At 38.3% G+C, this 23,819-nt stretch overlaps 1 protein-coding gene across 4 annotated transcripts in view; it reads left to right on the top strand.

Annotated features, from left to right (window-relative positions):
• SCAI (suppressor of cancer cell invasion) overlaps nt 1-23,819 on the top strand; it is a 143,496-nt gene that overhangs the window by 67,463 nt on the left and 52,214 nt on the right. For all 4 annotated transcript variants that reach the window (XR_011432649.1, XM_023628855.2, XM_023628854.2 and 1 more), the window contains one exon: nt 7,472-7,603. Coding sequence is in view for 3 of the 4 variants with exons in the window: in XM_023628854.2 (XP_023484622.1) it covers nt 7,472-7,603 (132 nt within the window). In the remaining variant the exon portion in view is untranslated. The remainder of the gene's footprint in view (nt 1-7,471; nt 7,604-23,819) is intronic.

Raw genomic sequence — 23,819 nt, 5'->3', positions numbered from 1 at the left:
TATATTAAAATTTCAATTATCCATGATCTATTAATATTACCAACATTTGATACCATAACAACTATTTATATAATATGGACTTTGGCTTGTAGTTTTGCTTTTTTGTATTGCCTGTCTATGGTTTTGATGTCAAGGCTGTGTTAGCTTTATTAAAATGAATGTTGGGAGGAAAGTATATTCAATGTTTTGTGTCTTTTAAATGTTTGGTAAAACTTATTTGTAAAATCATCAGGGTTTGGTATTTTTCCTCCCTCTTCGTTTTTCCTTTCTGTTTTTCAACTCTTTTTATTCAGGAATAACACAATCAGAAAAATGTATAGATAATAAATGTGTAGGTCAATAAATTTTTGCAGTATTAACCCCAGGTCAAGAAATACAATATTACTAGCATCCCTCTTATTTCTTGCCTCCTCCCTAAAAGTAACCACTATCTTGATGAATCTATCAAATACTGTAATTCAGTTTTATCTGTTTTGTACTTTATGTATTGGAATCATGGCATGTATTCTTTTGGGTCTGCTTTGTTTTGCTCAACATTATGTTGAGTTTGTCCCTGTTGTTGCAGGGGTCTGTAGTGTGTTCATTTTCATTACACTACAGTATTCCACTTATGTATCCATTTCATTATTGTTAGATACTTTATTGCTTCCAGATTTTGGCAATTACAAATTTTACTTCTGTGAACATTCTTGTAAATGTCTTTTGGTGCATACATGTTGCATATCTGTTGGTATATAACTAGTTGCTGAATCCAAAGGGTATATTTTAGTAGATACTGCTAAATAGTTTTCTAGTAGTTCCTGTTGCTACACATTCTTCCAACACTTGGGATTGTTGGGTTTTTTAATCTTTGGGATAGTCTGGTAGGCATTTCATAGTATCTTATTTTGGCTTTTTTTTTGAGGAAGATTAGCCCTGAGCTAACATCCACCACCAATCCTCCTCTTTTTGCTGAGGAAGATTGGCCTTGAGCTAACATCCATGCCCATCTTCTCTATTTTATATGTGAGACACCTGCCACAGCATGGCTTGATAAACAGTGCATAGGTCCACACCTGGGATCGAAACCGGTGAACCCTGCGCCACGGAAGCAGAGCACGTGAACTTAATTGCTGCCCCAATGGGTTGGCCCCATCATTTTGGTTTGCATTTCTCTGATGACTAATGGAACTTAGCATCCTTTCATTTAGCTGCCTCCTTTTGCCTACTCCCTCTTTTTATGAGATTGTTTTTTTCTTACTGATCTGTAGTTCTTCATTTATTTTGGTTACAAGTCCTTTGTCAAAAATATATATTGCAAATATCTTCTTTTGCTCTATGCCTTGTCTTTTCACTTTCTTAATGGTGTCTTTTAATGAACATAATACTTGGTTTTTAAAATGTTCTAGTTTCTCCTTTATGAAGAGTACTTTGGAGACCTGTTTAAGAAATCATTTTTTTACCTCAGGGTCATGAAGATAGCCTCCTATATTATCATCTAAGAACTATTTTATTTTACCTTTTACATTTACATCTGAAGTCTACCTAGAATTTATTTTTGTGTGTAGTCTATGTAGGAATCAGGATTCATGTTTTTTCTTTTAATTTAGATATCTAGTTGACTCAGCCTTGGCTCTTTTTCTTTCTCTTTCTTTCTTTTTTATTTTTGATAAAACCATTTTTCTTCATTGCTTTACGCTGCCACCGTTGTCGTAAATTGTGTCCGTATACATGTGGGTTATTTCTCACACTCTCCATTCTGTTGTGTTGTCGTAAATTGTGTCCGTATACATGTGGGTTATTTCTCACACTCTCCATTCTGTTGTGTTGTCGTAAATTGTGTCCATATACATGTGGGTTATTTCTCACACTCTCCATTCTGTTGTGTTGTCGTAAATTGTGTCCGTATACATGTGGGTTGTTTCTCACACTCTCCATTCTGTTGTGTTGTCGTAAATTGTGTCCGTATACATGTGGGTTATTTCTCACACTCTCCATTCTGTTGTGTTGGTCCGTTTTTCTCTTCTACACCAATACCGCAGTCTTCAATCCTAGAGCTTAAAAAAGTCTCGAGATCCAGTGGAGTAAGTCCTCCCATCTTGCTCTTCTTCAAGATTGTTTTAGCTGCTTTGGCTCTTTGCATTTCCATGTAAATTATAGGATCAACTTGTCCATTTCTACAAACAAATCTATTGAGATTTTTGTTACATTGAATATATTGACCAATTTAGGGAGGATTGAGGTCTTTATAATTTTGAGGCTTCCAGTAAAAAAACATGGCATATTCTTAATTTTCTACAAGTCTTCTTTAATTTATCTCTCAGGGTTTTACAGTTTTCTGTGATGAGGTCTTGCACATCTACATTATATTTATTCCTAGTTACTTGATATTACTTGGTGCTGTTGTAAATGATATAGTTTTTTTAGCTTTACTTTCTAATTATTTGTTCTTGGGGATATAGAAATACAGTTGATCTTTTTATATGCACCTTATCTCTAGCAACTTTGCTAAAACTCACTGATTAATTCTAATAATTTATCTGTAGGTTCTTCTGAAATTTCTATGGAAAGGCTCATGTCATCTATGAATAATGACAGTTTTATATCTGTTCAATAAAAATATAATCGAGTCACGTGTAATTTTAAATTTTCTAGTAGCCACGTTAAAAAGTAAAAAACAGGGGCTGGCCCTGTGGCCAAGTGGTTAAGTCTGTGCGCTCCGCTGCAGGCGGCCCAGTGTTTCGTTGGTTCGAATCCTGGGCACGGACATGGCACTGCTCATCAGGCCACGCTGAGGCAGCGTCCCACATGCCACAACTAGAAGGACCCACAACAAAGAATATACAGCTATGTACTGGGGGACTTTGGGGAGAAAAAGGAAAAAATAAAATCTTTGTTAAAAAAAAAGTAAAAAACAGATCAAATTAATTTTAATAATATATTTTATTTAACTAAATAACCAAAATATTATTTGAGCGTGTAACAATAGATTTTACATCTTTTTTTCATACTGAGTCTTCTAAATTTGGTGTATTTTATATTCACAACACATCTCAATTAAGAGTAGCTGTGTTTCAAGTGCTAAGTAGCCACATGTGGCTAATGGCTACAGTTATGGACAGTGTAGTTCTAGAGGGTGAGACAGCCCTTTTTTTTCTTAAACAAATAAGTGTTGTGTGTATAACTGTTTATGGAGTCACTGAAGAAGCCTCTACTGATTTGATCATATGTAAGTGCCAGGGAGAGATTAGATTTTCAAGGAAGGTTTTACTGAAAAGGTGTCATTTGAATAATATCTCAAACTACGAATATCACTTCACCAGGTGAAAGAAATAGATGAAGAGAATAATGTGTCAAGTTGTTATGTTATGTAAGAGTAGAATATGTTCGGAGATTTGCAGGTATTTCACTGTGTTTGGAGAATAGGGCATTGTGTGCTAGTGGTAGATGGGACTGGCTAGCCGTTCCTCACCACTTCCTGGTGTTATGAGCAATTTATCAGTAGTGATAGTTAACATGTTCCTTAAGATAAATTTCCAGAAGTGTAATTGCTGGGTCTGATAGAATGAATATATCCCCCCATGCATACAGTGAGTCTCACAGGTCTGAACTAATTTACACTGCCCCTAAAAATTTGCTCATTTCAGTGCATATTCAACTGCTTTACTTAGTGTATTTTTAATGTGCTAGCTTTGTTGTATTTGGTTTGTATTTTGTTGATTACTGGTGAGGTTTAATTTTTTTTTTCTTATTAACATTGGTACATTGCTACTATGTAGTTCTCAGACCCCGTTCAGGCTTTACCAGTTGTCCCAGTGGCGTCCTTTACAGCAGAAAGGTCCCGCTCAGAACCAGGCATTGCACCTCCGTCTTCCCTTTTCTTTGGAGGAGCATCACTGACATTTTTGACCTTGACATTTTTGGAGATTTCAGGTTGGTTATTTTGTAGAACATCTCCCAATTTGGTTTTGTCTGTTTCCTCGTGATTAGACTCAAGTTAGGGCTCTCTGGCAGGAACGTCACCTCTCATTGCATCCTGTCAGGTGGTCCAGGACTGTGATTTGTCCGACTGCTAACGCTGTTCACTTTGATCACTTGGTCAAGGTGGTGTCCGCCAGGTTTTACTGCTGCAAAGTTATTTTTTCCTTTTGGAATTAATGTGTATTTTGTGGGGAAGTACTCTGAAACTCTCCCATTCACTATCAAACTTTCCATTTATTCATTATTTATTCATGTCAGTATTGTTTCAAAAATATTTATTTTATTCAAAATAAGAACCATTTATTCAAATTAAGAACGTAACCATTTTACTAGTATTATTTGTTTTGATGCTGAAATTATCTCCACTTTGGTCAGTGGAAGCTTCAGGCTGGGCTTATGTCCTTTTTTTTTTGATGCTTAATTTTATTTTTTTCCAGTTTTATTGAGATATTATTGACATATAACATTATATTGGTTTTAGGTGTACAACATAATGATTTGACGTATGTATATATTGCAAAATGATTACCACAATAAGTTTAGTTAACATCCATCATTTCACATAGTTAAGAATTTTTTTTCTTATGATGAGTACTTTTAAGATCTGCTTTCTTAGCAACTTTCAAATATACAATACAGTGTTGTTAACTGTAGTCCCCATCCTGTACATTACATCCCCAGAATTTATTTATCTTATAACTAGAAGTTTGTACCCTTTGGCCACCTTCATTCTTTTCTGCCAAGCCTCATCCCCACCTCCAGCAACCACCAATCTGTTCTGTTTCTATGAGTTTGGTTTTTTTTAGATTCCACATATAAGTTACTGTCTGGCTTATTTCACTTTGCACAATGCCCTCAAGGTCTGTGCTGCAGATGGCAGGATTTCCCCCTTTTTATGACTGAATAATATTCCATTGTGTATATATAGCACATTTTCTTTATCATTCATTTATTAATAGACACTTAGGTCCTACGTCTCTTTGACATGTCTGTCTCATTCTTTGAGCACTTTTTTGCTCCCTGGCACAGGATATTCCATATTCATCTTGTACTTTTTCTGCCCCAGTGCTGTAATTAGCTAGTTACAATTCTCCAAGGAGTTCTGGTTCCCTTTATTGGAGAATGGTATTAGAAGCCAAGATTTGAGTGCTAGGTCTGTTCATACCCTTGGAGAGTGGACGTGGTCACTGCTCCAAGGCCCGCTCAGTAGACAGATTTACAGAGCTAGGGAGTATGTATGTATGTGCTTATGTATACACACACACATCTCTGACACATTTATGTCTATATTTTAAAAATCCATTAGTTCATCGTACCTCCAGTTTCAATGCACAGGGTTCATTCTAACCTTTTTCCTTTCCTTGTTTGTGTCTCCCTTTTGTACAGAGAGAGCTGGGTCCCAGTGTCCTTAATAAATTTTCTTATTTGATGAATCCTCCTAGATATGACAAATCTCCTATTGCTGCCTCTGAACCCTTCCATGTGGAGATGCCCTCCCCACCCTGCTGAGGCTCTCACTCCTGCCAGTTCTCCTCGCTCAAGATGCCCTCCTCACCTCACTCGAGCTCCAGCATCCAGAGCAAGCTGGCCCTTTGTGTGGGCGTGACCGGGCTGCTCCCAGTTGGCGCTCTGGTGCCCGTGCAGGGTGCCCTCTGTGACTGTGACTGCAGGACTGGTTGCTCAGGAGCGGGGGAGGCCTTCTCTGGAAGTCTTCAGTTTCACTTTAATGTTTCTAGCTAGGGGATTCTTTCTCTTTTTTTGATGTTCTTTGAGCCGTTTAGTTTGAGGTCTTACATTTTCTCTAATTCTGGGAAGTTTACAGAAGTTTATTTCTGCAAATATTTCATCACCCTTACGTATTTTTTTCTCTCCTTCTATGTATGCTATTATGTGGATGTTGATTTCCTTCCCTTCTCTGTTCTGTGTGTCTTGAGTTTTCCTTTGTGTATTTTCTCTCTTTCTCATGTCTTTTGGGAGAGTACTTTAAAAGTACTCTTTTGGAAGACTGATATTTTGGCTTATTAATTTGCTCAGCTGTATCCTTTCTGCTCTTCAATTCATCCACCTATTAGATTTATTTCAATGATTTATGTTCTTCATACCCAGATTTTTATTTGCTTCATTATGGCATTTTCTTCCGGCTTTATTTCTAATATCCTTCCTTATTGAATTTGTTTATTTTAAACTTTTATTTTCTCTTTTTCTCCTGTCAACTCCTCTGCCCTGGGGCTATGAGCCACCTTGGCACATGAGGTACATGAGGCGAGGTGGAGAAAGCTGTAGTCGGGTTTGTGCCTCCCCTGCTGGGTTTAGAGAATCAAGGTGGGGGTTGGATGGGGAGAGGCCTTACGAGGGTCAGTACCATGTGAAACCCCTTCCAAGGCTCAAGGCTTCTCAAGGTCTGTTTCCCTCTGTTAAAAACCCTAGCCCATCATGGAGTGCAGAAAGAGATGGTGGGAAGCGGGACCAAGTGAACATGCAGGGACCACCCAGTGCCTTGCATGCGTGTTGGAAACCACTTCCTCACCGGCTGGCTCCAGTGCCACCCATGTGTTACCCCAGAGCCCCTTGACAGTTCTAGTCTTGCTGACAGTTTTCCTGCCTTGCACCTGCAATTGCCTGTTCAAGACAATGTTGAAGAGAAAAATATTTACCAAAATAACTACAACACACCCTAACTCCCATCTCTGGTATCTGACCCTTGTCTCTTCTGCCTATTTTTTCACCCTACACTGGGACTAAATTTCCCTATGTTGTCCCAGGGATTTCTGTCCATGTGTACACACAAATGAATTTTTTTTGTTTAGTGTAAGTTTATAGTATACTGTATACTGTCCAGCAACTTGCTTTTTTTTAAATGGCTGATTGACATGATTGATTACACATGAAGATAGTTTGGATTCGATAAAATATAGCTTTAAAATATGTGTGTGATTTTTATATCCCTTTTATACTGTGTCCCCATATTATTGCCTTATCATCTTAATGTAATTCTAAGTTAGAGATAGGGTAGAATGCAGTCGTCAGTGTTCTGTGAAGTACTTAACCATTACCTTCTTTGGTTCTTTTAGGTTGTTAGCAATTTTTAAATATTACGATACTGAAATAAATATCTTTATGGATAAAGTGTTTTCCATTTGTAGGATCATTTTCCAGGATGGATTTACAGAGTGGATCAAATAGATAAATAGGTTAAAAAGATCAATGTGTTTGATTCTTAACCACGTAGAGGAGTGCCTGGAACATGATAGGCATTCAAATACCGTCTATTGGATAAGAGAATCTGATAAAAATTTCTTTCCAATTTGGATGTACCAATTTTCAGTCCCACTGACAATGTGAAATTGTCTATTCTCCCATATCATCTTATGTTTAAATTATTTTGATGATTTGATTGTAATCAGAATAATTCCCTATCCATCTTGGAAAAATGCTATCAGATGATATGACTAAGGTCTATTTCTCTTTTTATTTTCACCTACTTGGTAAATGGACACATGTTTTCTTACAGGACTGAATTTGCTCTTAAAGAAATCATGTCCTCTGGAGGTGCTGAAGATGACATCCCACAGGGAGAGAGGAAAACAGTTACAGATTTTTGTTATCTTCTGGATAAATCTAAGCAGCTGTTCAATGGGTTAAGGTTAGTGGACTCTTGATGCCTTAAACTTTTCTCTAGTTCTGTATTTACCCCCTTGGCTGATGTGTGGTAAGTTTCTGAATGTTATGGATAGAATATTATATAAATATCTCTGCTAGAAGCCATCATCCTTTTTTTCTTTGACACAGTTTCTTCATTCTCAGATGAAAAAACAATAGGAAAAGAGGATGACATACTGTTTTACTCAAGTTGGGAAGAGCTATTTTGTTAGATGGTTTTATATATATTACTCCACATTATACCCTATTTACATCTGATTTTACACACTGGGGTATTGAGCACTAGGGAGACTAGGAATGCATGTGCAAGAGAATGTGTGGCCTCGCTCCTGTTGCTTTTTTGTACACTTATGTGCTAGTTTCTTTTATTCTCTCTTTCTTTTTCTTAGGATAAATTATCTGTTGACTAAAGGAATGATGGAGTGTTCTAGACAGTGTTATTTTTACTTTAGTTGTGTGTGTCCTGAGCGAACTGGTAGCAATGCTACATATACTTTTGCCAAAATGTGTCTTTGATTTTGTATTCTTGTGTGTGGTAGGTAATAATTTTGTACCATTTTGTTTTATTTAAATGATTTAGCTGGTATTTCAGTTCTTGAGATTCTTAGGATATTGACTTCAGCCCTAAAGCTTCCTTAGTTTAGTTTCAGTCATAAATACATTCATGCAATAGGTAAAATACTAAGGATAAATAGGTTTAATTTTTCAAATTTTGTGTAGGAGTGAATTATTGTCAAGATAGTAAGTTATTTTTAATTTACAGTTTACTTCTGGGTAAAAATGCAGTCTTTGGGGCTGGCCCCGTGGTTGAGTGGTTAGGTTCCTGCGCTCTGCTGCAGGCAGCCCAATGTTTCCTTGGTTCAGGTCCTGGGCGCGGTCATGGCACTGCTCGTCGGGCCACGCTGAGGCAGCGTCCCACATGCCACAACTAGAGGGACCCACAACTAAGAATATACAACTATGTACCGAGGGGCTTTGGGGAGACAAAGGAAAACAAGAAAATCTTAAAAAAAAAAAATGCAGTCTTTCTCTCATGTTTTAAAATTGTATTCTCATATGTTTTGTAATTGTATTGTACATCGCTAGGTTCTGAACGGTGTTGACAGTTTATTTTTAAAGAGGTTAATATATCTTTTTTAAAAAGTTTACTATTATAAAAATAATACAGGTCATCAAATGAATCCTCCATGACCGCTCTTTCTAAAGCTGTGCTGTCAGTCACTCTCTTAGCCCTCTATTCATTCCATTTTCTTCATAAAACTCATCACTCTTTCAAATGATCTGATGTTTGCTTATGCTGTCTTCCTACATTAAAGTGAAATGCCCTAAGAGCAGGGCTCTGCTTGTCGCTGTTTCTTTAGTACCTAAGCCACAGTCTTGCGCATTGCGGGTGCTTCATAAACATTTGTTGAATGCAGGATTCCAAAGACAGTGTTCTTACTCCTGCAGTCTGCTGCTTCCTGATTTGTGCTACACAGATATCTTTGAGATCGGCTTTTTCTTTTGCTTTATAGATTAATTGCATCTTTTTAAAGAATTGTTTTCTTTCACTATTATAATTCAAAAAATGACCCCAGTATGCCGAGATTTTGTCTTTTTTTCCCTAGACTGTTGTAAACCATTTAAATTGCATACTTAGACTTTTTCTTTTTCCCCTCCCCAAAGCCCCCCAAGACATAGTTGTATATTCTTAGTTGTGGGTCCTTCTAGTTGTGGCATGTGGGACGCCACCTCAGCATGGCTTGACAAGTGGTACCATGTCCACACCCAGAATTCGAACCGACAGAACACTGGGCTGCCTGCAGTGGAGCACACGAACTTAACCACTCGGCCACGGGGCCAGCCCCGCATACTTAGACTTCTTTTCTTTGTTCTCCAGTATTATCCAGGTATATCTTATTTATTCAGTATTTACTTGGCCCTCAGTATGTGCCACATTCTGTATTGAGTACAGATAGTTCAAAGATAAAAGGAACAGTCCCTGCCCTCAAATACTCTGAAGAAATTATGAGAATACAAACCCATGGCCGCCTTCTACTCACTGCTAGCCTCAGATTTAGCATCTCTCTTAAGCAAATTTCCCACACATCTTCGTGTGCCTGTTAAAATTATGGCAAATAAAAAGGTTAAATCGATGGTAGACTTAAAGACTAAGAAAGCATTTAAATTTCTTTTTTTGCGGAAGACTAGCCCTGAGTTATCGTCTGCCACCAATCCTCCTCTTTTTGCTGAGGAAGACTGGCCCTGAGCTAACGTCTGTGCTCATCTTCTTCCATTTTATATGTGGGATACTGTGCACACTCGGGATCTGAACCTGCGAAGCCCGGGCCACCAAAGCAGAACATGTGAACTTAACCTCTGTGCCACTGGGCTGGCCCAGCATTTAAAATTTTGCATGAAAATCCCTACAGTAGCTTCTGGCATTTGGCTCCCAAACTCCTTTATTATCAACTCTTAAAACATTATCACAGTTATAATTCTGACTCCTTCTTCTTCTCCTCCTTCCCTTCCTCCTCCCGCTCTGATTTATGGAGCTATATTTCGTACAATAAAAATTCACCCATTCCATGGGGGCTGGCCCCGTGGCCGAGTGGTTAAGTTCGTGTGCTCTGCTGCGGCAGCCCAGGGTTTCACCAGTTTGGATCCTGGGTGCGGACATGGCACCGCTCATCAAGCCATGCTGAGGCGGCATCCCACATGCCACAACTAGAAGGACCCACAACTAAGAATATACAACTGTGTATCAGGGGGCTTTGGGGAGGGAAAAAAAAAGTCTAAGTATGCAATTTAAACAGTTTGGGGAGAAAAAGGAAAAAAGAAGTTCACCCATTCCAAATTTTACAATTATATGGTTTTGTGTATTTATGTAATTGTGCAACTGTCACCACCATCTAACTTTAGAACATTTTAATCACCCCTAAAAGAAACCCCACACCAATTAGCAGTGACTCTCCATCCACCGCAGTCTCTAACTCCTACTTTCTGTCTGTATGGATTTACCTATTTTGGGCATTTCATATAAATGGAATCATACAATATGCAGTCTTTTGTGACTGGCTTCTTTAACTCAGCATAATGTTTTTGAGGTTCATCTATGTAGTAATATGTATCAATACTTTGTTCTTTTTATTACAGATTTATATTCCATTGTACGAGTTTACCACATTTTGTTTATCTAATCATCAGTTGATGGACATTTTAGTTATTTTGCACTTTTTGGCTGTTATGACTAATACTACTGTGAACATCTGTGTACAAGGTTTTCTATGGACGTATGTTTTCAGTTCTCCTGAGTATATACCTAAGAGTGAAATTGCTGGGTCATATGGGACTCCATGTTTAACCTTTTGAGGAACTTCCAGACTGTTTTTCACAGAGGCTGCATCAGCTGTCTATGAGGATTCCGGTTTCTCCACATCCTCACCAACACTTGTTATTGTCTGTCTTTTTGATGATAGCCATCCTAGTGTGTGTGAAGTGGTATCTCATTGTGGTTTTGATTTGCATTTTCCTAATGATTAATGATGTTGAGCATCTTTTCATGTGCTTTTTGGCCATTTTTATGTCTTTGTTGGAGAAATGTCTATTCTAATCCTTTGATCTTTTTTTTTAATTTTAAGATTTTATTTTTCCTTTTTCTCCCAAAGCCCCCCAGTACACAGTTGTGTATTTTTACTTGTGGGTCCTTCTAGTTGTAGCATGTGGGATGCTGCCTCAGCACGGCCTGATGAGCAGTGCCGTGTCCGTGCCCAGGATTCAAACTGGCAAAACCCTTGGCCGCCGAATCGGAGCACGTGAACTTAACCACTAGGCCACGGGGCCGGCCCCTGATCATTTTTCAAATTGAGTTATTTATCTTTTTATTTTTAACCTGTAGTTGTCCCCCATATATTCTGGATACAAGTCTCTTGTACGATGTAATGATTTGCAAGTATATACTTTCCCTTTGTGTGGGCTGCCTCTTCACTTTCTTGATGGTGTCCTTTGAAGCACAAAAGCTTTGAATTTTAAGAAAATCCAACTGGTCATTCTTCTCTTTTATCATTTGTGCTTTTGGTGTTGTAGCTAAGAAATCATTGCCTAACCTGAGGTCACCAAGAGGTACTCCTATGTTTTCTTCTAATAGTTTTATGGTTTTAGCTCTTACATTTAAGTCTATGAATGATTTTGAGTTAATTTTTGTGCATAGTGTGAGATCTTAGGCGTTTTTTAATCAGAAAAAATTTTTTCAGTTGTTGTATTTCCTTCAGTTTTTTCTTTCTTTCTTGTTCCTTGTTTATACTTGTGATGCTTAGATTGAATATTCAATCTAAATCCTTTGCTCTCTTGTGATTTTCATCTCTATTCTTTTTCTCAGCATTTTCAGAAAATATCTCAAAGCATATGCCAGATATGTTTCATCTTGTCATTTCATATCAGCACTTTTTGTTCTGCTTTTTTTAAAACTAGGTATTATGTATTTGACCCACAGTATACTAGCTTCTCTATATATTTAAAGAAGACATACACTAGAAATTTTGACGTGTTTGTAAATGGAATTGACACTTTTTCATTGAGTATGTCTGAGAAGCACATTGAATTTATCAGTGGTGTTTCTCTCCTTAAAGAGGAATTATTTCCCTAATTCGATTTTGAGCTGAAAGTGAATCACAGAGCTCAAGTCGTCTCCTGCTGAAGACTCTCCACTGGGCTGAAATCCCCCTGCAGCTCCTGTAACGGTCACAATAACAACCCGTTTCCGCACGCCATTCTATGGCTTGTAAACCACTTCCGGGTACATCTTCATCCTTTGGCCATAGGATGGCAGTATGTAGTCCCCAAAACACCTGTTGCCTGAAAATGAATTGTTTTATTTCACCTTCTTTTTGAAATGTTGTTTTGGTTGTGTAAATATATTTTACCAGCTCAAGTGTGTTCTCATTTTGATCCTTTGTTTTAAAGCGCTATTTTAACGATCACACAGATTTTATTTTTAAAGTAATTGCAGAGTAAAATTGTATCTAAGGGAATAGTAGGAAACCCTAATACATGGAGAAGTTGTGTGAGATCTGATCTGTAAGACTGTTCATTCCCTGTTGGAGAAATTCATTATAATGTGCTTGGGATACCTGTTTCAGTTCAGTTCGTGAGCATTTAAAACTATATAGGGTTCAAGAATTCTTTTCATACAACTCATTAACAACAAAACCAAGCATCTTGATTAAAAAATGGACAGAAAATCTGAGTAGACATTTTTCCAGAGAAGACATGCAGATGGCCAAGAGGTACGTGAAAACATTCTCAACATCACTAATCATCAGGGAAATGCAAATCAGGGAAATGCAAATCAAAACCACGAGGAGATATCACCTCACACCTGTTAGAATGGCTATTAACAGAAAGATAAGAAATAATAAGTCTTGGCGAGAATGTGGAGAAGAGGGAACTCTTGTGCACTGTTGGTGGGAATATAAATTGGTACAACCACTACGGAAAATAGTATGGAAGTTCCTCAAAAAATTAAAAATAGAACTACGATAGGAGCCAGCAATTCCACATCTGGGCGTTCATCTAAAGAACATGAAAACACTAACTCAAAAAGATGTCTGCTCCCCCATGTTCATTGCGGCATCATGTACAGCAGCCAAGACGCGGAAACGATGGGCGTGTCCACTGGTGAGTGAGTGGATAGAGAAAACGTGGCATGTATATACAATGGAATATTTTTCAGCAGTAAAAAAAGAGGGAAATCTTGCCATTTGCTACAACATGGATGGACCTTGAGGGCATTATGCTGTGTGAAATTAGTCAGATAGAGAAAGCAAATACTGTATGATCTCACTTTATGTGGACTCTAAAAACAACCTCCCCCCCCCCCCCCGAAAAAAAAGCCATGGGCTTATGGTTACATAGAACAGATTGGTGGTTGCAAGAGGCAGGGGAGTGGGTGAAGTGGGTTAAAAAGTACAGACTTCCAGCTATAAAATAAAGAAGTCATGGGGATGTAATATACAGCATGGTGACTATAGTTAATAATACTGTATCATATATTTGAAAGTTGCTAAGAAAGTAGACGTTAAAATTTCTCATCACAAGAAAAAAATATTTGTAACTATATATGCTGATGGGTGTTAACTAGACTTATTGTGGTGATCATTTTGCAGTGTATACAAATATTGAATCATTATGTTTGTTACATCTGAAACTAATATAATGTTATATGTCAATTATAGCTTAATAAAAAAGATTAATTCTTTGACTCTCATTCTCTAAAATATTCGGTAGATAAAAACACAGGCCTCACCGCCTTGAAATTTCCCTTCTTCATTTGTGAAGTCAGTAATTCTGTCCGTGCAGATGTGTAACTTGCAGATGTCATAAATCGCTATCTGGAAAGCAGTATTTGCTATACTGATATATTGATTATTTCCCCGATGTGGAGTCATACCTTTCTAAAGTGCTGTTTTAAAATTTGACAATACTAATAATGAGAAATTTTGACCTAGAAAAGTGGTTAAGAAAATCCACCAGGGATTTATTTTCAGTGATGTGTGTGAAGGTCCTCTTCAATTTAAACAAGCCTTAATTATTTCTATCAAAAAAACCAGATTTATGGCGAGTAAAGTTTGTATATTCTCTGAATGCTTCTGGGTTTTTGTTTGAGAGGAATGTGGCCAGTGGCAGTGCAAGTCTTATAGTTTACTGAGAGATTAGTACTCTGACTCTCTTCATTTTTCTTTTCAGTTTTAAGGAAAATTCATTTTATAAACATACACACATGGAATAATATAGAACTGTTAAAATGATCTTGGCAGAGATATAAATGAAAAGTTGCCCATGACATATGTTTAAATGAAAAAGAGAAATTTTAAAAACATTATGTTTTGGGTGATCTTGTTTTATCAAAACTTGTGTGTTAAGTTTATGTCCTGTGTGCCACGTTAACTCTTGGTGGGACCGTTGCTCTTAGTGTCCTGTGTGGTCTCTTTCCTCTGAGAGGCTGATTTTCTCCCAGTGTCCGGTGCAGATGAGTATCTGTATTTTCTGTGCTTGTTTATATAAATGAGAGTGTTTCGTTGGGTACTAGGCCTTGATCGTAAAGTGATTGGAACAGCTCTGTTTATCAGTTCTGTAGGTCTGTGTTGGAGTTCCTCACAGTGGTGGGTTGGAGGGCGTGTGGCATTCTTCTCCACACTACTCTCCCATTCCCTCTCTGAAGAAGCTCTTTGAGTTACGTGAATTAAACCCCTCTCTGTGTTGATATAGTTTTGAGCATTTCTTTTGAAATAGAGAAGAGATTTCTTTGAGAATAATTAAAAGGAGGTTTTTTTGGTTGTCTATTCCCCACACCCCTGCCTCTTATATGTGTTGGTCTGAATAGAAAACAGGATCACAGTGGTTATAGAGAACAAGAAATACATCAGTAGTGGTTCTGGACCAGCTTTGGAACTTGGGGAAATGGGTGAGTGGGAATCTGGCTGGAAGAGCAGCAGCTTTTAACCTTGAGACCTTCATTCTGGCATTCCTTTCACTGTTCGTGCTCATCTTTTGACTAGCTCTTCTTTTTCTTTCTTCACTTCATGAACTGGTTATTAAATTTATTGTTGAAGTGTAATATGCTTGCAGAGAAGTACACATATAAGTGTATTTTTTATAAACTGAACATATCCAAGTGGCTCGAACTTGGATAAAGAAACAGAACATACAAGACCTCAGCAACCCCCTTGTGTTCCCTCTCGCTTGGACCTTTTAACTCACTAGGAGCAGAATGAAAAAGTGCGTTGCAGTGCATGAAAGGCTTCAGATTTTCTATATAACGTCTCACTTGGGATATAGTAAATTCTCTTTTTACTCTTGAAGGTGTGTCTTTCCACCTTATATTAAGCCATTCATCCAAGTTGTCAGAGCCTTTTCATTTTCCTGGCTGTGAATATCTTAACAGAGTATTTGTCTTGACTGAAAATACCTTCTTATAATATGTGCATGATAAATAAGCTCTCATTTCTACTCACTGTGTAAGAAAACATAGTCCAGAGAGTGAGAAATGGATAAAATGAATGGTGTTTTGCTTCTAATAGCTTTCGCATGTAGTTACAGTAGTAATGAAGTGAGAATAATGTTAGAAATAGCTTTGAATACTGTCAGAAAATGATCAAAAGCCCAAGTGCTTGCAGGATTCTGGTTACCATGGTGACTGAGGCTGCCGATGCAGAGTGGAATACTTCGTGGGATTGTATAATGCACCATCTTGAGACATGTATTTGAGATACACAGCTGTGTCCACCAGTGATATCCATGACTTTTGGTGCTTGAAACAGCAGGGCCTCCAAATCACTAATTATTTGACCCCAGAGGAGCAAGTACACCAAAGCAAAATAAGCATCGGAGGCTGTAAATATATATATATATTTATAAAGAAGTGCATCAAAGTGAAGTGTAATGGTCTTAAATAAAAATAATTGCCAAAATTATTTTCTTTAAATATGCTTTTAATATTCAAATTAAAGAAGAAATCATCCACAGTGTTTCCTTTAAAAGCCTATTTTTAGGTTGCCCTGGTTCCTGAATGGGAAAGGATAACTGAGAAATTAACAGTTTATTCCATTGTCCCCTTCCTCCCCTTTCCTGCCCTCTCCTTCCTCTTTCTTCTCATCTCCCTTTTCTTCCCCTCCCACTTCCCTCTCCTCCTTCTTCAAAAAATTAATGCTGGGGCCGGCCTCGTGGCCGAGTGGTTAAGTTCGAGTGCTCCGCTTCGGTGGCCCAGGGTTCAGATCCTGGGTGTGGACATGGCACCGCTCATTAGGCCATGTTGAGGTGGCGTCCCACATCCCACAACTAGAAGGACCCACAACTAAAATGTACAACTATGTACTGGGGGGATTTGGGCAGAAAAAAGCAGGAAAAATAAAAGAAGATTGGCAACAGTTGTTAGTTCAGGTGCCAATCTTTAAAAAAAAAAATTAATGCTTTTCTAGAGGCAAGTTCTGCAAACTGGTATAGTAAGGTACATGTTGTTTCAGAGATTCTAGCCTAAACTATCTGTACAAGCTTGTGATACATGCTTTCATTTTATATGGCGTACCACTCAAAAGAAGTCTACTTGCATTTGGGGTAGACCAGCACTGGAGTGCAAGGAGATAGCTTCATCACATGATCTAGAGAAGCATTGACTGATAAAAATTTCATGTAAGCTGCAAATGTGATTTTAAATTTTCTAGTAGCCACATTAAAAAAGTGTATAGCAACAAGTGAAATTAATTTTAATATATTTTATTTGATCTAATGTATCAAAAATATTTTATTTCAACATGTAATCAATATGGAAAAATTATGAGATCTTTTATATTCTTGTTCTCAATATGTCTTTGAAATACATTGAATATTTTAGACTTACATTTCACTTCAGAGTAGCCACATTTCAAGTGCTCAGTAGCCAGGTGTGGCTATTGGCCCAAGCAAAATTCCTCCAACTTTAAGCTTCTCTTCTCAAAATGGTCCATTGTGCTTTCCCATGATTACATATTGGCTGTTTGGGGTTCTTGTTGTCACGGGTCTGTCAGATGTCGCTGTTTGTTTGTTCTGTCTCTTCCTGTACAGATGCCCACAGCCTGAAGGTGCTGTGGGTGTTGGTGATTTGTCCCCACCCCCCGTACTTTGGGATTTGAGAGAGACCGTATCACTTACTATATGCATTTGCTAGGGCTGTCATCACAAAATACCACAGACTGTAGCTTAAATGACAGAAATTTATTGTCTCATAGTTCTGGAGTCTGGAAGACCACCATCAAGGTGTCAGCAGGGTTGGTTTCTCCTTGAGGCCTCTCTCCTTGGCTTGCAAGGGGTCATTTTCTTGCTATGTCCTCACATGGTCATCTCTCTGCGCACATGCACCCCTGGTGTCCCTCTGTGTGTCCTGACCTCCTCTTCTTGTAAGGACGCAAGTCAGATTGTATTAGGGCCCACCCTAAAGGCCCACTTTATCTTAATTACTGCTTTAAAGGCCCTGTCTCCACATGTAGCCACATCCTGAGGGTCCAGGGGTTAGGACTTCAACATATGAATTTTGGGGTGACACAGTTTAGCCTATAACACTTGTTTTTGCTGAAAATGTTGTCAGTGGGTTTTTGAATTTGTTATCTAGTTCTGTCTGTTTTTGGAACATATCTCAGTAGATACAAAACTACTGCCAGCATTTCCCCAGAAACCAAAAAATCAGCTATTTAAATGCTATACCAAAATATTAAACCATAAAATAGATTAGTATATTTCTCATTAGTTCTTTTTAACTATTAAAGCTCAGTAGAACCTGCCTTTGTATGTTAGCTCTCTCTCAGGTCTTAATTGTCAGGCCCGGCTAGAAACAGAGAGAGGGCCTCTTCACGTTTTAAGTTGCTTTCGGAAGCTAGATCAGGGATTGGTTAGGGGGAGGGTATTTGTGGTTTGTTTTTAAGATCCTCGAGGAGGAATGTAAAGAGAAAAAATAAAGATATTTTAAGAACTCTGGATTTCATTAAATCCTCAAAACAGCCTCCTTTATGCCTATTTTCTCAGTTTTACGGATGAGAAAACCAAAGCTTTGGCAGGTAAAGTAATAGCCCATGTTAATATGATGGATTATAATTTGGGAAGTCCTGCTTCAGAGAAGTTTTTCCTCAGTATAGGAGTAAGGATCCCAGCCTCAAGAGGGGCTCTGGTAGCCTCTTCTCAAGAGGTAACACAGGCGAGTGCTTGACTCGGAATGGCGGCAGTTGGCTTCTGGCTTCTTGCTCTCATCGCCTTGATTCTCAGAGGGATCCACGTCTGTAGAGCTCCTTTGGGCATCGCCACACCTATAGGATAGTCCGGGTGGGACTAGTGAGGTATAAGGCGCCAACGCCTGAGAGGGCACATGCGGTCTAAAACTTGGCAACCTCTTTTTCTATGAGCAAGATACGATTAGAAAATAAATCTGTTAATAGCTTGTTTCTAAGTATAAGAATCTTTATACTTCCATGGATCTGGTTCACAGAGAGGAGGAGATGCCATTTCATAGCTTTCTTTGGCTTGGCATGTCTAAATTCAGACTAGGGGTGATTATTCAAAGCTATTCAAATTCATAAGCTGTGATTAAGAATGGAACAATGTCTTAAGTACCTTCTGTGTGCCAGCACCATTTGAGGCACTAGGCTAGGGACAGGGGCAGGATGCAAAGATAAATAGCATGTCTGTCTGCAAGCTGATCAAACATTCTGGCACATTCTCTCTCTCTCTCATTGAAGAAGAGCTTTGCTCCCTCTTCAGTAAACAAAAGGATTGATAATACAGTCATGCACCACATAAGGACATTTTACTCAGTGACAGACCACATGTATGACAATAGTCCCGTAAGATTAGTACTATGTAGCCTACGTGTGTAGTAGGCTATACCATCTAGGTTTGTGTAAGTACACTCTAGGATGTTTGCACAATGATGAAGTCACCTAACGACACATTTCTGAGAACGTATCTCCGTTGTTAAACGATACACGACTGCAATAGTGTCATTCAGGTACCCTCCCCTAAAGAAAACACTCGGCCTTAACAGCCTGGGCCTGTTGATACCCTCAGTGCTTTCAGACTCACAGATCCACCCCTCAACCTAAATTTGAAAACCAGGTATATCAGTGAGTTAAAAAAAAAGTGTTAAAACAAGGAAATGCACAATTGGGCTCCTCAAATCTGAAGCACCATTTTGTGTGGTATACAAATGAACACAGAGGCGTAGATTGGAACAAAGGTGTCCCTGCAAGATAGTCCTCTCGTCCTCTCTGTGTAAATGAGAATGTGTCGTGGGGGAGTGTGCTCCTTGACTGAAGACCTTGTTCCAAGAAGGTGAGTTACTCCTTGGCCTTTGACCAAAGCTTTGTCGGAGGTCAGCAGCATCCCAAGACCTGGGGAGCAGAATGAGCTCCCAGAGAAGAACTTTACTAACCTAGAATCAAAATCTAGGTTGTTTTTCCATATGTCAGAAAGGACAGAGCATTAGATTAGGGGTTAGAAGGTTTGAATTTGAATCATAGCTCAACAATTTACTGGCCATGAGTTTCCAGGCAACTCACTTAAGCTCTCTGATCCTCATTTTATACCCTGTGTGTGTGTGTGTGTGTGTGTGTGTGTGTGTGTGTGTGTTTGTGTGTGTGCGCGCGCGCACATGCACATGCTTACCTATACACATGCATACCTTGGGGAAGTCAAGCATTTAAGGACCAGACTAAGGACAGAGACGCCAATGAAAGAGACTATAAGAACAGAAAGAAGAGAGAGTTACACGATGGTGAGGAACTGGTCAACAGTGTCGTGCCGCAGGCAGGACGGATGTGCGGAGGACTAAAGGTGACTGTTGGACTTGGATTTTAGGCGTGGGTAGGCGTCAGTGATCCTAGCTAATTCGCTTTAGTAAAGATTGTTGATTTGTAGAAACTTGGAAGGAGTTTTCTAAGTGTTGACATTTCAACATTACATTTGAAACATCTTTGAAAATCAGGTCTAGTCCTTTGCACCATGTGTATACTTCTTCCTCCTGTAGTCTCCCAACTTTGGCTCATAGAGTTGAGGATTTAAAAAAAGAGAGAGATTAGTGTCATACTTTCAATTTCCTCTAAAGCCTTGGAAAAAGAATATGAGCAGCCAATTTATAAGACAGGTGCCTTTGCAAAATGTGAAATAGAAGGTCATTGAGTTTACAGGATAATTCCCAGAGCCCCATTTAATTTAATTCTATGGACCATTAATTTCCCATCTCTACTGACAGTAATAATGACCAAATGGTGCATTCAGAGTTTAAAACCAGAGTTCAGCTCTGAATAGTAGACAAATTTATCTAAAACTCTTTATGAAAGTGCTATAGTTAATTTTAGACTTGAATCATGTTGCAGTGGTTTGTATATTAGCTTCTATGATGGATATCATTAGAAAAAGGATCACAGGATTTAGCCTTCAGGAAGTTAAAAAAAAATTTAAACCCTATTTGGAAAAAGAAATTGCTGTCTCTATAGCTGAGTCTTTAGACTGGAGTGGTAGATGTTCTAAATTCTTTTGAGGAAAGTAGTATAGAATTTAGCCAACATTGTTCATAGCTATAAATCAGAAAACACTTGTATACTACACCTTGCTGTCAGTTGCCTTGTTCTAGCCTTTTAGATCACCTTTTATGTGCTTTTAGCCCTCAGACAAAATTCCCTTCCCCTAAAACCCTTTCCACTGTCATCTGAAATTATATTCATGAAATAAAACACTGAGTTATAGTTTTGTTTTCTTCCTTAACAGGATGTAATACTGAGGTTTATTAAATTTGTCAGGTTTGGAAACTCAAAGGAACTTGCAGGCAAATGCTTTCTTGAAAATTAGCCTAAAGACTTTCCATAGTATCCTTAAAGAAGCACCCAAGAGTTGTCAGTTCTCATGAAGCTGATGTTGCTGCCTAATGCTTTTATATAATACTACAGTTTTCCTAGCAACAGCTACTTGGTAAAAGTCTTAAAGAGTCTAGCAACAACTTCAATTTTAAAATATCTGATTAACTGTTCTTAATGCAACCTGTCACTAGAGATCCATGGAGACATAAAAAGATGAAAACTTGCAATAAATCTGGAAAACTAATATCTATAGTTAACCTATTTTTGTAATCTGAAATGAATTTCTACTTATCATAAGGATAATAGAAATAGATTAAAAAATACAGTCACTCGGGGCCAGCCCGGTGGCTCAGCGCTTGAGTTCGCACGTTCTGCTTCGGCGGCCTGGGATTCGCCAGTTCGGATCCCGGGTGCGGACGTGGCACTGCTTGGCAAGCCGTGCTGTGGTAGGCATCCCACATAAAATAGAGGAAGATGGTCATGGATGTTAGCTCAGGGCCAGTCTTCCTCAGCAAAAAGGGGAGGATTGGTGGCAGATGTTAGCTCAGGGCTAATCTTCCTCAAAAAAAAAAAAAATGCAATTACTAAGGATCTTTTTGGACACGTCTTCTCAGACAAGGGAAACAAAAGAAAAAATAAACAAGTGGGACTTCATCAGACTAAAACCTTCAACAAGGCAAGGGAAACCAGGATTGAAACAAAAAGACAACCCACCAACTGGGAAAAAATATTTGCAAATCAAATATCTGACAAAGGATTCATCTCCATAATATATAAGGAACTCACACAACTCAACAGGAAAAAATCAAACAACCCGATCAAAAAGTAGGCAGAGGATGTGAACAGACATTTCTCCAAAGAAGATATACAGATGGCCAATAGGCACATGAAAAGATGCTCAACATCACTGATCATTAGAGAAATGCAAATCAAAACTATACTAAGACATCACTTTACATCTGTTAGAATAGCTCTAATAACCGGGGCGGCCCCGTGGCCGAGTGGTTAAGTTCATGCGCTCCACTGTGGTGGCCCAGGGTTTCGCTGGTTTGGATCCTGGGCGTGGACATGGCACCACTCATCAGGCCATGTTGAGGCAGTGGCCCATGTGCCACAACTAGAAGGACCCACAACTAAAATATACAACTATGTACGGGGGGGATTTGGGGAGAAAAAGCAGAAAGAAAAGAAAAAAATAAAAAAGAATGGCTATAATAATCAAGACAAAAAATAACAAATGTTGGAGAGGTTGTGGAGGAAGGAAACCCTCATACACTGCTGGTGGGAATGCAAACTGGTGCAGCCACTATGGAAAGCAGTATAGAGATTTCTCAAAAAACTAAAAATAGAAATACCACATGACCCAGCCATCCCACTACTGAATATCTATCCAAAGAACTTGAAATCAACAATTCAAAGAGACTTATGCACCCCTACATTCATTGCAACATTCACAATAGTTAAGACATGGAAGCAACCTAAGTGCCTATTGAATGGTGATTGGATAAAGAAGATATGGTGTATATGTATATATATATATATATAGATACACACAATGGAACACTACTCAGCCATAAAAAATGACAAAATCGTTCCATTTGCAACAACATGGATGGACCTTGAGGGTATTATGCTAAACGAAATAAGCCAGATGGAGAAAGACAAACACTGTGTGATTTCACTCATGTGGAAGATAAACAAGCACGTAGACAAAGGGAACTATTTAGTGGTTACCAGGGAGAAGGTGGAGGGGTGGACACAAAGGGTAAAGGGGCCACCTATGAGATGACTGACAAATAATAATGTACAACTGAAATTTCACAATGTTGTAAACTATCATAACCTCAATAAAAAAAAAAAGAAAAAAATGCAATTACTAGCACATTCTTGTTATGGGTGCCTGAAAATTTCACATAGGAAACCTTTTGCTTTTTTTAACTCATCGTCTTAACATCTGGTACAGAAATTCAAATCTTCTGGCCTGGCCCCTTGGGCGAGTGGTTAAGTTTGCGCTCCACTTCGGTGGCCCAGGGTTTCACCAGTTCAAATCCTGGGTATGGACCTAGCACCACTCATCAGGCCATGCTGAAGCGGCATCCCACATGCCACAACTAGAAGGACCTACAACTATGTACCAGGGGGCTTTGGGGAGAAAAAGGAAAAATAAAATCTTTAAAAAAAAAAAAAGAAATTAAAATCTTCTTTCATTCATTAATTCCACTTACAAAAATTTGCCTTTTAGTCATATCACGTAACTATTCAAATTTATTAGTATGAAGAAGCTTATTGTAGCATTTTTATAACGGGAAACCTGAAGGGATTATAAATATCCATCAGGAAGGGACTGGTTAAGTAAATTGGTTCATTTTACACAGTAAATATTGATGTAATTGTATATGCATTAAAGAAATCGGATATGTTATTAAATTAAAAAGGCATATTACAGAACATTATATATAGTTTGGTCACATTTGTGTAAAATAATACAAAAACTCACATATATACTTAAATGTGCATAGAAAATGCATTTTTAATGGCGGATATTTCTAGGGACTAGAATTGAGGAGAGGGGTAATAAGGTATTTTTTACTTCTTGCTTTATACGCTTTATAGTATTTTTGTTTTCCAAGAGAATTATATTATTTTCAAAATAGACAAAGAAAGAAAGAAACTTACAGTCTCTGTGATAGATTGTAAAAATCATTCCCTTGCCTGTGTCCTTGCTTGCGAGTTGTCCTCTCCCGCACTGACTCTGGGCCTGGCCATGAAACTTGAGTTGGCCAATGGGACAGTACAAATGTGATGCAAAGACTTAAAAAGAAAAATGCACATTAGGGCTGCCCTCTG

The sequence above is a fragment of the Equus caballus genome, chromosome 25 (genome assembly GCF_041296265.1).
Source record: "Equus caballus isolate H_3958 breed thoroughbred chromosome 25, TB-T2T, whole genome shotgun sequence".
Taxonomy (NCBI): domain Eukaryota; kingdom Metazoa; phylum Chordata; class Mammalia; order Perissodactyla; family Equidae; genus Equus; species Equus caballus.
The sequence above is the reverse complement of the archived record's forward strand: the minus strand, read 5'-3'. Positions and strand labels throughout refer to the sequence as shown.